Here is a 14,651-nt window from a genome sequence, read left to right on the forward strand (position 1 = left end):
AATGAAGTCAGCTGATGACCTAAAAGTACTGAGGACCGGGTTATTACATGGAGTTTCTGATCTGCACAGGTTTTATGCCGGATTCCCTACTTAACGCAACCCTTCCATTTTATCCGGGCTTGGCACCAGCACTGCTTTCAGTAGCTGGGGTTTGGGCATTGGTGGGAATTAAACTAGGGCCTTCTGCATGGCAGATGAAAAACCTATCACAGAGCAGATAAGGCTAATTGGTTTTTCTAAATTTCCTGTAGTGTGAGTGTGCGATGGACTGACCCCCTATCCAGGGTGTATCTCGTCTTGTGTCCCAAGTTTCCAAGGATAGGCTGCTCATCCCTGGATAGAATAAGCAATATATAAGATGTATATATTGATAATATATATCAATTACTTTACAACAACAACAACAACAACAACAATAATAATAATAATAATAACATGGTTTTTATTAAACAGGTTGGTTGGTATATTTTTTTATTGTCTTTTTTATATTTAGTTTTACAAATGTACATGAATTAAGGAAACAATCAGAACTACGTAAAGACACGACTGTTGCATCTCATGTGTTTTAGGGTTACGTAATGCGCATGCAGGAGATCACGTGACCCGACTGACGGCGCTTCGCCGAGTTTCCGTTAGCTGCGGGCAGGAGAGACGGTCAGCGCGCGGAGGCCCTGCACTCGGAGCGGGTGTGTTACAGAGGGAGAAAGAGTGTGATTTAAAAAACAGAAGCAGAAAAAAGGAGGGAGAGAGAGAGAAAGACGAAAAATAATGCCTCGGATGTTATAGAGGGTTTTTGAAATGGCCATTAGGGAGCTGAAAGTGTGTCTTCTAGGGGTAAGTGGAGAAAAAAACAAACTAAACTTCCTCAACATTCTTCAGCCAGGAGACTTTAAACCCTCCCGCGCTGTTCCTGTCTTATAACTTATAACTCATAAGTAGTGTTAAAGTGTCTCAACCACACAGGAAAACTCAAAAAGATGCTGTCGTTTCATTATTTTATGCTATTTTTTGTATTTTTATTTTTATTTTTGGTTTAATTTTGCTCCTTAAAAAATATGAGATGCTAACATGCTAGCTAACGCCAGTTTAGTAACGCCAGCTGTTTTCATTCAGGGGAAACTTGCTAGTCTTAAAAGCCGTTAAGAAGGTGTTGGATGATGTCAGAGCTTCCTATGCATATTCATAGAATCGTCAGGGTCATCTGCATATCAAAGTGTGGTACAAGTGGTGATGAGCAAACAGAACTGATACTAATATAGTAGATTAACAGTTTATTTTTTTAAGGGATGTATTACTTATCGTCTATACTGCTTTATCCTGCGTAAGGCGTTGCAGGGGGCCTGGAGCATATCACAGGAGACTTAGGGCATGAGACAAGGTGTCAATCCATCACAGAGCACACACACGTACGCTCATTCACACAATTCGCGAACACTAATTAGTCTAATCTGCATGTTTTTGGACAGTGGGAGGCAACCCACATGCAAACCGGACGCAAACAGACCCCGGGATTCCCAAGCGGGAATCCAACCCAGAACCTGGAGGTGTAAGGCGATAGTGCTTACCACTAAGCCACAACAAATACATTATTTGGAAACAAGGTGTGCTTTATGACTTTGATTTCTCGAAACTCTGAGAGCTATAGTTCACACACCAGAAATCATCCGTTTGTTCATGTTAGTCGGGTGTTTAAAACCTGTCCTTTGTTTACACCGGTTCTGAATTAGAAGATCAGTTTATACCCTTGGTTTGGTTTGGTTACACATAAGGAGATATCCAGTTGCAGTGTTTCCCACAGTTATGAAATATACCTGCGGTACCGTATACAACAAACAATAAATACATATGCTCGTTAACACAATATGTTTGATTTATTTGATATTTCTATTGATTTTACATTTCAGTGGTCCAACCTACTAACTCTTCCTCCATCTACTCATTTTAAAGAGTAAGACAAAGAAAAATATTAAGAACACTCATGGTGTACAAAAATGTCAGAGCACATACCCCTTAGATAATCGTTTGCATTTTTTGCATTACTATGGCTTAATAAATATACATATGAGGTCAGGATTGTGGAATATAGAGTGGCATTTTTTTTCAGCACAACCTAGACAATATAATGAACAGAACTTAAATTTTACCCATACTTACATGAGGTAAAAAATAGGGGGTCACATCAGCAAAGAAACAGCACAGATATGTTTTATGTCTGTTTCTGGTTGTTTCTTAATGTGCGCATTTTGAGTTCAAAATTTTTGACGTCATTCTCATATAGCATACCACAGCAGTCAAATTTACGTGTTTTAAAAGTAATGATAACTTTGGTTCTCCATGAGAAACTGTATTTTTCTGCAGAGCATGTGCGACCATTCCTGCACTCTTCTTATTTTATTTACAGCAGCTGGCATCTGCTACATTTACTGCTTTTCAGTGCACCGCTTTTGTACCTTTTTAATCTGCTACTAGATTGCGGATGGTGTCATTCTCTCGGACAGGTTTTTAAAAAGGGTGGGCAAATATACTTGGCCTGTTGTCAATATACTTATATTTTGACATAATCTTTTGTGTATAATCTATGTATTGCACTGGCAATTTCACATATCTCACAGTCATCTTTTTAAAATGTGTTCTTTCACATTTCAGTAATGAAATTATCATAGTTTTCCATATCTACGTTCACATTTCTTTACTGCTCAAGCTGTCATCTCACTCACATCTACAGATAAAGCCAACCCAAAGCACTGTGTGTTTGGTTCTCTTCATGTATTTGGGTCAATTCAGGATCACTTTCTTACTGTTATGTTTTGCCAAATAATAAGTCTAAGAACTTAGTCGAAGATGCAGCCTATTTTAGTACAAATCACATTTCAATAATGTTCACAGTAAAATCATATAACAGCCATTACATCATCATTATCATCATCTTGCCAGCTTGAGCCAGAGAGCATAGAGGCTACATTACAAACTGATTACCAAGTCCCAAGTAGCACACTACCTAGATTTGGAGTGCTTTCCCCAAAATAATGTGCTATTTTTGCATGCCACTCAGTACGTCAGAATGCTTTTTAGGACGTAGTCACATATTTGTGGTGTGGCTACGCTTCGAAAAAAAAAGATGAGCCTGAGAAATGAATGGACCTGGAGAAAAAAATCTAAGCAACAAAAAAAACAATCCTGTTTTCCATTTCCTCTTTTGCAAACGCAGGATACAGGAGTTGGGAAATCAAGTATTGTTTGCAGATTCGTCCAGGATCACTTTGATCACAACATAAGCCCGACTATTGGGTAAGTACATGCTTTGGGAAATTTTTATTCTCATATTATAATTCTTCGCTAAGCAGTCAGATGTGCTCAGAATCTTGATTTATGAGTGGGAAAACCAGCCTTGGTTTCTCTCCTTTGGTGCTGGAATGCATGCAGTCTGGGATATTTTCATGACTCAGCCGAGTGAAGCTGAGTAAGGAACTTTTTATGTCTGAAAGTTGTTTAGATAAGCATTTTAAAATGTACTGCTCTTAAACACACTATGAAAACAAATAAATAAGGGTATTGCATGTAAATGTAACACATCAGCTTATGTTTGTAGTACACTCCAACATCTCATGATTATCATTTCTTAATGTGGTACTGTGTCATGCAATTAAATCATCATCATTATCATCAGTAGCAGGTCTCCATATGCACGTTCCTCTCTGGTTTTCAAAATAATGACCAAAATGCTGTATAAATGGCTATCCTGTCCATGCTATGACTTTTGTCATTCAGCAGTTTCAGTAGCCTGTTAGAAAGCTTCTGGATTGGTTCGTATGTATCTTAGTGGCATGCAGCGCTCTGCCAAATCCTGGCACCTGCTGCCCTCCACATGTGCACCAAACATTCTGTTAGTGGGAGAAATTTTATTGCACATGTTAATCGGCTTGAACAGATGCTAGACAAGACCAAGCAACATACTGCATGAAAACTCTAGCCAAACTCAAATCATGTCTTAAGGTACAAACAAAGATGAGGCAAAAACTTGAAGCTGTATCAGGAGCCTTGGGCTACATAAAGCATACATTAATGCGCATGCCCTATACGACTAAAACCATAACCACCACATCCAGTTGTGTCTATGCCTGTTGATAAACTGTAGTCTTAAAAAATAGAGTGCATAGGAGTATATGTATTTCCCTCTCATCTCAAAATAACATCAGTCACAACAAGCTTCTTCTTATCCTTATTCCCGTTGTATTATTTGTGTCACATTGTTCCATAACTGCTCATTAATTTTGTTTAATGTGTCAGCGCGTCATTTTTAACCAAGACGGTACCCTGCGGCAATGAGCTTCACAAGTTCCTGATCTGGGACACGGCGGGGCAGGAGAGGGTAAGTTTCTCGTCTTTATATTCTTTGTACACCTAGCAGTTAAAATTGTGTTACAAACAGGCATGTAAATATTATCTGTTATGTGTGTTAAGGCTGGTGCTGTTCAAAACATTCTGCTGTTTAAAAAAAAAAAAAAGGAGGAGAGTATGTTGTGTTGGAAATGAAACTTTTATATATGCACCACACACAAGCTATTACGTGATGCAGCCTTTCTTAGTGTTTGTAACAAATGTGTCTAATTGGACATTTAGATATAAAGGAGGTTGTAGAGGAATCTGGAAGATATCATAATAATCAGATATCCTTAATGTTTATGCTCACTTAAATGAGAACACGTTGGGGTTAGAAATCTCTCTATGTAGGAAGATTTTGTCTACTTAGTTAAAAAAAAAAAAAAGAAAGAAAAACATTTTTCTTCTTTTTGTGTCCAGCTGTGAATCTCAGGAACGTAGCCCTCGCACATGACTAATCGAATTCCAAGGAGTATTATGTAACGGTCCAGGGATGATTTGTAATATAAACTGGTGTTTTGTTATTGCCTGTCCTACAGTAACCATAAAGCTAGGCAACAAACTGATGTTTACCCACGCTTTCTCTCATAATATACTACATTTTATATTCACTCCTTTTACTGTGACATGTTGTAACTGTTAGCCCAAAGCCACCAGGAAAAAAATGACTATGTTCTATTTTTAATTGTAAACCTTTATGCAAAGTAATCATTGATGGACTAGACGATATTGAAGCTTCGTGAAAGGAAGACGACCCCAATTCCTACATCTGTCAAATAGAATCAAACATGTCCTAGTTATGTTTTTGTCCTACCTACTTTTGGGGAATGTGCAGCTGTGCTCTTTGGTTTTAATTTGTTTCTAGGAAACACAATATTCAGTTATCAGATTTGAGTGTTTTATAATTGTTTCTATCATTATTTGCTAGAAATAAAATTTGACATGAGACATACAGTTAATTGACAAATTGTAAGTAAAACATAATAAATGTATGCTTCCAATGCTTGCATGAATGTAGATGATCGCAGGATGCTCTCTGTCTGGAAAAACAGGGTATAACTGCTGTACTTTTTTTTTTCCAAACTGAATTTTTCCCCCATTATTGCATCACTTCCTGTTTATACATGAGCAGACATCAGCAGTATCTTTCCAGAAATGGTATAGTGGTTATACACCTACACAAATGCTAGTGACGCATGGTCACTATTTGTCTGACTGATTTGAATAGAAGTCAAGTCAGGTAGGCCTTTATTGTCATTTCAACCATATACAGTTCAGTACAGAGTGAAACAAAACGGCATTCCCCCACATTTACACCATACATTATTAAAAACTATTCTTAAATACTATACAAAAGACATTACGATACAAAGATAACACAAGACAAGATGAAGTGCATTTGCATATGCATAATGTGAAGTGGCGGGTTGGAGCAGCAAAGTGAAGTGTCGTGTTGCAGCAACAAGACATGACACAAGGCAATATACGGTGAAATACTGTGAAAGTGGGTTGAGGGAGTGCAAATCTATGGCATGCTAGATAAAAACTGTGTGTATGGGAAGAAGCTGAGCAGGTATGTTGTCTGCTCTGATTTCCAAAAGGATGACTATAAACCAGGTGTGGCCTTTTTTTTAATGGAATATGCACTTCCTTTTGGCGACTCGTTCCCTGTTTTGTCACAGACACAGACTGGATAACTGTCAGATGACTGAACTGAACTGCATAAAGAACAGTAAAAATATCCATATATGCCATTATTTTTATTATTTTAACTAAGAACTCACTGAAAGCTTTTCTTTCTTATAGTTTCACTCTCTGGCCCCGATGTATTACAGAGGGTCTGCTGCTGCAGTCATTGTGTATGACATCACCAAACTGGTAAATTCCTCTGCACCTTTTTTCTTTAAACATTTGTACAGATGGGCAACTCATAGTTTGTTTACCCCTACAGTGAGGGGGAAAAAAAGTGATGGACAAGAACCTGAATTCTGGAAAAGTTTGGACCTTTTTTAAATTTGAATAAAATGAAAACTAAAATACTTTTAAATTACATGAGCCAATATTTTATTCAGAAAGAACACAGAGAACATAAATGTTTAAACTAAGACATAAGTCTCTAACAAAAATGTCATATTTGGACTTGTCTGACCATAGAACACTTTTACACTTTGAGACAGTTTATTTTAAATGAGCCTTGGCCCACAGGACACAAGAGCGTTTCTGGACCATGTTCACATACAGTATGGCTTCCTTTTTGCATAATAGAGCTTTAGTTGACATGGTGGATTGTGTTTACTGACAGTGGTTTCTTAAAGTATTCCTGGGCCTATTTAGTAATGTCAATGTCACAATCATGCTGATGAGTGATTGCTATCTGAGGGCCCGAAGACCGCGGGCATCCAACAAAGGTCTTTGGCCTTGTCCCTCACGCAAAGAGAATTGTACAATTTCTCTACATTTTTTATGGTGTTATCAGTGTAGATAATGAGATTTGCAAAATTCTAGTTGTTTATACTGTATGCTGTCCTTATGCAAATTGTGCCCATGTCATTAATTATTTCACATAAGTGGCAATCACGGTAAGGGTGAAGGCGCATCCTAAAGTTCTCAAGGCCAACTGTAGAGCCATAGGAAAAACGTTAAACTTCCCTGTCATTACAATTGGTTTATTTGTTGTAGTAGCTTTGATTGCTATAATTGCTGCAATCATATATGTTTAGGATATCCTGTTCTATAGAGAACACAGCCCACATAGGCACATACATTCCTGTAGCTTTGGAGAGTTCAGAGTCTATTCTTTCTTCAGGACTCTTTCCAGACTTTAAAGAAGTGGGTGAAGGAGCTAAAGGAGCATGGCCCAGAGGACATCGTGGTGGCAATTGCAGGAAATAAGAATGACCTGGGTGATATACGGTGAGCATTTCTAGTAGTTTTCCTGGCTCTCCATCTGCAATTCAAAATGAGTTTAGTTTTGCATAGGTCTTTGATCTTTGCCTAGAATTTATACTGTGTGGTATCAGTCAGTTCTAAGACACTCTAGTGGAATTGCAAAAAAAAATAAAAATCTTCAAAGTGTCTGTAACTCTTACAGATGGGGAACTGTATAGTCTATGGTAAATATCAATGTCTAACAATGCAGAAACAACACATACTGGATGTGAACCATTTATTTGGCTAACTAATTAGTCTACTGTAATGTAACATAATCAAATAGTAACAACATTATTTATTAAATTATACTGCTTTATTTATACTTTTCTTGTATAGAAAGTGTTTGTTTTTTAGTTTTATATTCCCTGTGAAATCAAGCACAGTTTGATATCTCTGGAGATGTTGACCTGATTACATTGCATTTTGACAGAGAAGTACCCACAAAAGACGCCAAGGACTTTGCAGAGTCAATCGCAGCCATATTCATCGAAACCAGTGCTAGAAATGCTGTCAATGTTGAGGAACTCTTTCAAAGTATTAGTAAGTATTGTTTAAATCTGTCTTAATAAGCCAAAAGTCATTGTGCCATGAGTTAAGCCTAATACCACAGTGAGCTGATACTTTATCATGTAAATGCTTACCTGAGTGTTTGTGTAATGGACCGTTAAGGTTGGTAACTGACAGCAGAGTGCATGCTGCTATGATATAGCTGAGATATTGAGTTTTTTTTTTTAAACCATTCTTTATTCACAGTGGAACAGTGATTAGATGTAGTCCTATATATTTTTTCTCATTAAACTGTATAGCTATTTAAATATTTAAATATTGAATTTAAGCATAAGGCACATTACTGTCATGAATTCATTTCACGTACCATGTATAGACTATATACATGACCGTTTTGGACACAGTAGATTATCTATATCTTGCATTGCCCGGCCTACATATTTCTCACACACTTTAAGGTTTTGTTCGCCTTTAGCTTTGATCACAGCACACAATGCGGTGGCTAGTTTGTGTGTGAAAATGATTCCTTATCTCCCAGAATCACTCTTTCAAAATTTAAGTCCTGGAATATGTCTGTGCCATCAGGGAAGGAAAAAGAAATAGATGTGAGAACTCTGTCATTTAGTACAGTACATTCAGGTCGTCAGCTGACTTCATTTTATTGCCACATAATCTTGCTGAAACTAGACCTGATCAACTGAAGCAACCCCAGATCATAATACTGTTTCCAGAGGCTTGTACAGTGGCCACTGTGCATGATGAGTGCATCACTTTATGTGCTTCTCTTTTTACCTTTACCCATCGCTCTGGAATAGGGTCAACCTGAAAACTTCAGACCACCAAACACTTTTTCCATTGCACCAAAGTCCAACATTTTTGCTCCCTAGCAACCATATTTAAATATGGGTGCAATTTCTAGTGTTGATTTTGTACGATGGAGCTTTATCGGGCGTTTAAGTGAATCACCAATCATGATAATTTGTGCTTTATTTCCCAGCTACATTCCTTTCACAAAGTTAATGATTCACCATCTGGTGTTAGTAATGTTTAGAAAGTTCTAAACCCAATTACAGTAATTTCAGTCTTCGTTATATTTTTCAGCTACAGTGTTTATTTTGGCCAGGTAGTGTATAACGTCTTTATGGGTAAAAAATGTAAATTTTAATGCACATGGATTACTTAATCTTTCAACCAAATTCTATTTTAATTAGATTTTTTTTAAATCACATGCTCAAACAAGTAAATTAAAATTTTGGGGGGGATTTTTCTCCCTAATTTAGTCAGATCCAATTCCCACCTATCGCTAGGGGTCTCCCACGTAAAGGCAGGGAGAGCCAAAGACTATCACGTGTTTCTTTCGACGCCAGTTGATCACATCTGATCACATTTTTAAACTGTCTGCTCATGCACGGTTGAAGAGGCACTATCTGCTCCTTCTGCTTGCAAGAGCAATAATTGGCTGTAGAGCCGTGATTGATGTGAGAGCACTAAATGACTCCCATCCCAGCTCTCTCCAGGCCCCCGGCTGCGGGAGGCTACAGCACTTTACCACTGAGGCCAAGTAGTTTTAGAGTATTTAGAACATTTTGCTGCTTTTAAAGGAAGATGTCAAGTTGGGAAGATGTCAAAGCTTGTGCAAACCTTTGTCAGGAGTACTATTTTCTTGGTCACTGTATATGTGTTGTATCCATATGTGCTTTTTCATAGTATTAATGTTTTTTTATAGCATGTGCTAGTATTAAGGTTTTTAGAATTCTAAATTAGTAACTTGAGTAGGTGCACCCCAACCATTATTATTCTATAGTATTACACTAGCATGCAAAGTATTGGATATGTTGGAATGCAGTGTGATCAGTACCCACATGCTTGCTCTGCAGGTCGGCAAATCCCCCCACTGGAAAATACAGACGTGGACAGCAACGAGTCATTCAAGATCACACGCCAGCCGCTTACATCATCTAGACGCTGCTGTTAGAGGAGTGAGAAATTTGGCTTGCTCTCTCTTTCTTATAGCTGGATATTTAATTTAGCTTCATAACTATCGTAACCTGTAACCGAAAGTTAGCCTGACATTAGTGCTAAAGTAAAAGGAGTTTAGATTCAGCAGTTTTAAACATACAACAGTTTTAACAAGTTTACAAAAAGACACAAAGCTGATCGAACAGTATTTGCGGTGTTGAATGTGGAGCAGAGTTAGCTGGCTAACTCTATAAGATTAACTTCATGAGGATCAGAGCCATGGATCTTAAGCAATGGTATAGTACAGTATAAGACTCCAGGGCTGTAACGCGAACAAACATCTTACAACCATGAAGTCTGATTGTGATGTTTTAAAGCACTAACCATCTTTAATGCTGGTCCAGTATCAGCTTGCCATATCCAGGTGTTATTATTTACAAGGAAAAGTATGCTCAGTTTTTTTTTACATTAGCCTTTTATAATCTGGTACTTTGCCAACTCCTTAAACGGAATGTTTACTGTCTGTTGACCGAGTCTACATGAAAGCGTATCTATTCATCTAATTGCTATTTAAGTTACATTAGATTGACTTCCTATCACACAAAATTAAGCAAAGTAGAACCATGAAAATATAATACTCTTTCTCAGACATAATGGGACAAAAAAGTCTAAGTGCGTATAGAAATCATACAAATCACCCAAACACAAAAAGTTTATATCCGTGGCTCAATAAACGATTTTGTAATTTCACAAATAATCAAACAATTATTTTTATTGCATCGAGCTTTACTTTTTTGAGTTGAAATATCCAGAATACATGGCATATCTTAAGGGTTGCAACTCTTTCTTTTGGTTTGGTTTATACCTCACAGCTCTGTTAAGCAGCTTGCGTCTACAAAAGAAGGCCACCGAACCATAAATGTTGTTTAGTTTACCTCTTACATTTCAGTTGATTTGCTTGCTCACTGTAATCAAAGTGCGATAGAATTAGTTTGGAAGCGGACTGAGACGACACCGCTCAGACCTGACGCATCAGACCAGTTGTTTTTGATCTGCACCTGAGTATGATTGCTGTGTTCTCTCCTGCCTAGATGAATCATATTTCAAGAGAAAAAAAAAACACCAGGATTTAAAGTGTTCATGTGAAAGAGGTAAAATGTAAATTGAAACCAAATGAATAAGTTAAATATGACCCAGATTGTGCTCACTCTTAGTTTTATTTAGAATATATTAGACTTCATGCATTTTATAAGAGCTACACATGTTAAAAATGAGATTTGCAGTTTTAGTGTTCCTCTCTTTTTTCACCTGGTACACTAATGAAATTTTAAACACAGACATTCCAAACTGAATGATAATTATTCTTGTTTTATAATATTCCATCATTCATTATTGTCCGTGGCTGCTCCAATGTCATCAGAAGTTTGAATAAGTGGCCTAATTGTCAGTAGAATGCATACAGGAGTTGGGTATTTCTAAGAAGTGAGTGTGTTCTTCTTCTGAAAAGCCAATAGCTAAAATCATATTGTGCAATTTTGTACCAAAGGTATGGATTTTTACAAATGTTGCTAATAATTTGTACGGGATGCCCAGTTATTTAAAATACTAATCCATAAAGTGTCTTAAACCTGTGGTACTGTGAGAGATGAAGACGCTAACACTTATACGAGTTAGCATCATTCTTTGAATGTCCATGCCTTCCTCAAGTGCCTAAAATATTCATAAATGTAGTTGGTAAATTCTTTGATATGTAAGTGTTAGCAGTCAGGCATTGATATATTTATCAAGTATTCTTGAATCTGAAACATTAAACTACATTGTCCATTTCTAGATTGATGCCGGTTCTTAAGTTTTACATGTTGTAAAATATTATGTAGCGTTAGAGACAGATGCATAGCAAAAGTGTAAGTGTACATTAAAATGGATCTTTAAAAAAATTTAGGCAGTTTTCACTGCACAACTGTCTGTGTAGAGTCTCCCTAATGTCCAGTTTCTGTGGTTTCCTCGACACTTGCAAAACACACCCCAGTAATGCTACTAATAAAGCTAGTAATAAAGTATATATATATATATATATATTGTCACTAGTGTTATTGCTGATAGACTAGGAATAGTGCCCAAGTTGTATCTCCACGCCATAGGATAGACTGAGATGGACTCCAGTTCCCCTGTGAAACTGACCAGGATAAAAGCCCTTACCAAAGTTGAATGACCACAAATACTGTAAGTTAAGAAATAATAAAAAGGTATGTACAATACCAGTCGAAAGTTTATTCTACATTCTAGACTAGAGATTTGAAAACTTTAAAATATGGCATTTAGGAAATGAATTAAAGACAGTTAAGAGGGTTAGCTGTTCTTACATTTACAGTAATGTCAAGTGCATTTGCTAAACCCATAAAGCTCCATGATGAAACTGGATCTCATGAAGTCCATCCTAGGAAAGCAAGACTTACCTCTGCTGCAGAGGGGAAGTTCATTTAGACTTACCAGCTTAAAAATCACAAATTACAAGGTGGGGAAATAAAAAGTTTTAAGACTAGTTTTGTAATACACCAACAAATGGCAGCACAGGGCTGCTCACACAGTCACAAGGAGCACCAACCTTCATTGTGGCAAAAATACATTGCCCTGTGTACATCTGGCACTATTCTGACCCAGTGTGTTATCACATTTGATCATGGACAGAAAGAACAACATTTGAAAGAGAAATTCTATGTGAAAATGGGCAAATCTGCCAGAGACGTTTGACGTGATTCTGCAAGTTTACAGTGATTCTGCAATGAGTCAATTGAGGAGTGGCACGTGCGCTGCAGGAACGAAAGAACAAAGACCTTCAATGAGCTAAACCCTTGAAAATGTCAAACCATTTGGCAACTTGTGCGTGATGATCGTCGGAGAACAAGCCATAACATTGCTGCCACTGTCGGTGTGTCATACGGAACAGTGCAGGCAGTCCTCACATGCAATTTGAACATTTAGATGACTCGTCCTTCTTGTTAAAGATCATTAACGGGGATGAAACTTTGGTGTTTGGGTGCCACCCTGAGTTAAAGCAAGACTCTTCATAGTGGAAGAGCCCATCATCTCCATGAGCAAAAAAGGTGAGGCAGGTCCACAGCTCCACCAAGTGCATGTTCATTGTCTTTTTTGACATTTGCGGCATTTTTTTACTGAGAATTTGTCCCAACGGACCGGACCATTAATAGCGAATTCTACTGCCAGGTGGTGAGGGGTCTCAGGGAGGATTTTTGGCCAAAAGAAAAACAGAGCTTTTAAACAGCTAATCTCTAAACTTTTTGATACTCCACATAACAGCACCTAAGGCATTACAAAGCATTAGTAGCAGACACAGTTCAATATGAACTGATCAGAGGAGATTATTGCATATTTTGGCTGCTTTCGGCATTGTTTGTACAATGTAGAAAGAAATAAAAATATAAGAAAGAAATAAAAACCATGGAATTAGAGGAAAACTTTTGTTTGGTTGTGTATTTTGCAAACAAGAAAACAATCGTAAAATAATTTAGGTAGTAATAATAAAAAGGTTTAAGTAATAATAGAGTTTTGCCAACATCTAAACAAGCCATTGTTTATAGATATGGCTTATATATATATTTCTGGCTTAATTTTGTTCTAATAGGGTGTAAACATTTGTACGTGATTACATTTTTTCCCCTAATCTAAGGCTTGCACTTTGGCAAGGTGAAAATTGTGATTAACAAATAGACACCAGGGGGCAGTGCAAGCTTTCATGTTTAAACAAAATGCGTACTGTCCACAGCACGTTTTTGTTTGTTGTTGTACCAATTTAACTTTTTTTTTTTTTTTTTGGCCAGATTTTTTAATGACGTATGTTAAAATATTTTCAGGTACAAAGAGTCTCAGTTTAAATTAAAATCTGTTCAGTTAAACCAGCTTCATTTTCCTCAGCCATGTCACAGGTCTCTTAATTTTGTTAACCACAATGAGTGTGAAATTGAAATCTGGAGTAGATAAAGCGTTCAGGATGGGCTGTACCAGGATTTATTTAAAGAAATTATACAGAGCAAACCCTAAGTAAAACCCAATCCTTTTAACACATAAATCTCAATGCTGTGCGTTATTGGTTTTATATAAATATAAATTAATTCAGTCTTATCTCTTGTGTTAGGACAGAATGACCAAGGCCTTGATGTCTTTGCTTTTTGTATACTGATGCTTTAATTACCAAAACTGCATATACTAGCATTAAGCAACATTGCTTTTATTATTGACATAAGTTATTTACAACTGAATGCTGATTGGAGTAACATTTTGTAATAAACAATTTGTTAATAAATATGCACATTACTGTAACTTTATCTGGCATTTTTGGATTTAGTTTTATAAAGAACATTAAACATTATAAAGAAGGCTCTGAGATACCAGGTGAAATTTTTATTAAAGAAATTGAAGGCAGTCAGCAATTTTGTTCTGAGTTAAGGAAAGCTGCTTCTAAGTTCCAAACAAATGCAGCCTTGTTTAAGTTTTTCCTTCAAAGCCACACCAGCAAAACAAGTACAAACATCCTGCTTTTGCAGGTTCCTGAATTGACATGGGGTGTAGAGATACCTCCTTGTCATTATTGGTTGAACATTATTGGTTTTACGGTTTGTTTGGACTCCTTAATGAGCCTGTTGTGCCAAAAGAGAACAGATTTTCCTCTAAAACAGATCTGTTGTCCCATAAAGACCCTTTCAACTACGTACAAAAACAGATCACCCAATATACATGTGAACTTTCAATCCCTGACCGTTGTACAGGTTTTTGGAGCTTCTGTACTGACCTGATGCTCCCTGGAAGCCCCAACCCTTTCCTGCAGTGCACATTAGTAATGTTATGGCTGGTGTGTA

General features: G+C 37.1%; 1 protein-coding gene across 1 annotated transcript; it reads left to right on the forward strand.

Annotated features, from left to right (window-relative positions):
• Window positions 1–628: 628 nt before the first annotated feature.
• rab31 (RAB31, member RAS oncogene family) lies at window positions 629–13,386 on the forward strand. Its single transcript, XM_053486613.1, has 7 exons — window positions 629–834; window positions 3,209–3,288; window positions 4,288–4,369; window positions 6,187–6,258; window positions 7,187–7,293; window positions 7,742–7,851; window positions 9,696–13,386. The coding sequence occupies exons 1-7, from the start codon at window positions 799–801 to the stop codon at window positions 9,791–9,793; spliced, it is 585 nt and encodes a 194-aa protein (XP_053342588.1). The 5' UTR covers window positions 629–798; the 3' UTR covers window positions 9,794–13,386.
• Window positions 13,387–14,651: the final 1,265 nt, after the last annotated feature.

This window comes from Clarias gariepinus, chromosome 25 (assembly GCF_024256425.1).
Source record: "Clarias gariepinus isolate MV-2021 ecotype Netherlands chromosome 25, CGAR_prim_01v2, whole genome shotgun sequence".
NCBI lineage: Eukaryota > Metazoa > Chordata > Actinopteri > Siluriformes > Clariidae > Clarias > Clarias gariepinus.

What these genes read in the sequence shown, in the direction of transcription:
- rab31 (XM_053486613.1), top strand. Translation starts at nt 799, where the DNA reads ATGGCCATTAGGGAGCTGAAAGTGTGTCTTCTAGGG. An exon ending in TGTATGACATCACCAAACTG is followed by an intron (nt 6,259 to 7,186) that starts GTAAATTCCTCT and finishes TTCTTTCTTCAG; the next exon opens with GACTCTTTCCAGACTTTAAA. An exon ending in GGAACTCTTTCAAAGTATTA is followed by an intron (nt 7,852 to 9,695) that starts GTAAGTATTGTT and finishes CTTGCTCTGCAG; the next exon opens with GTCGGCAAATCCCCCCACTG.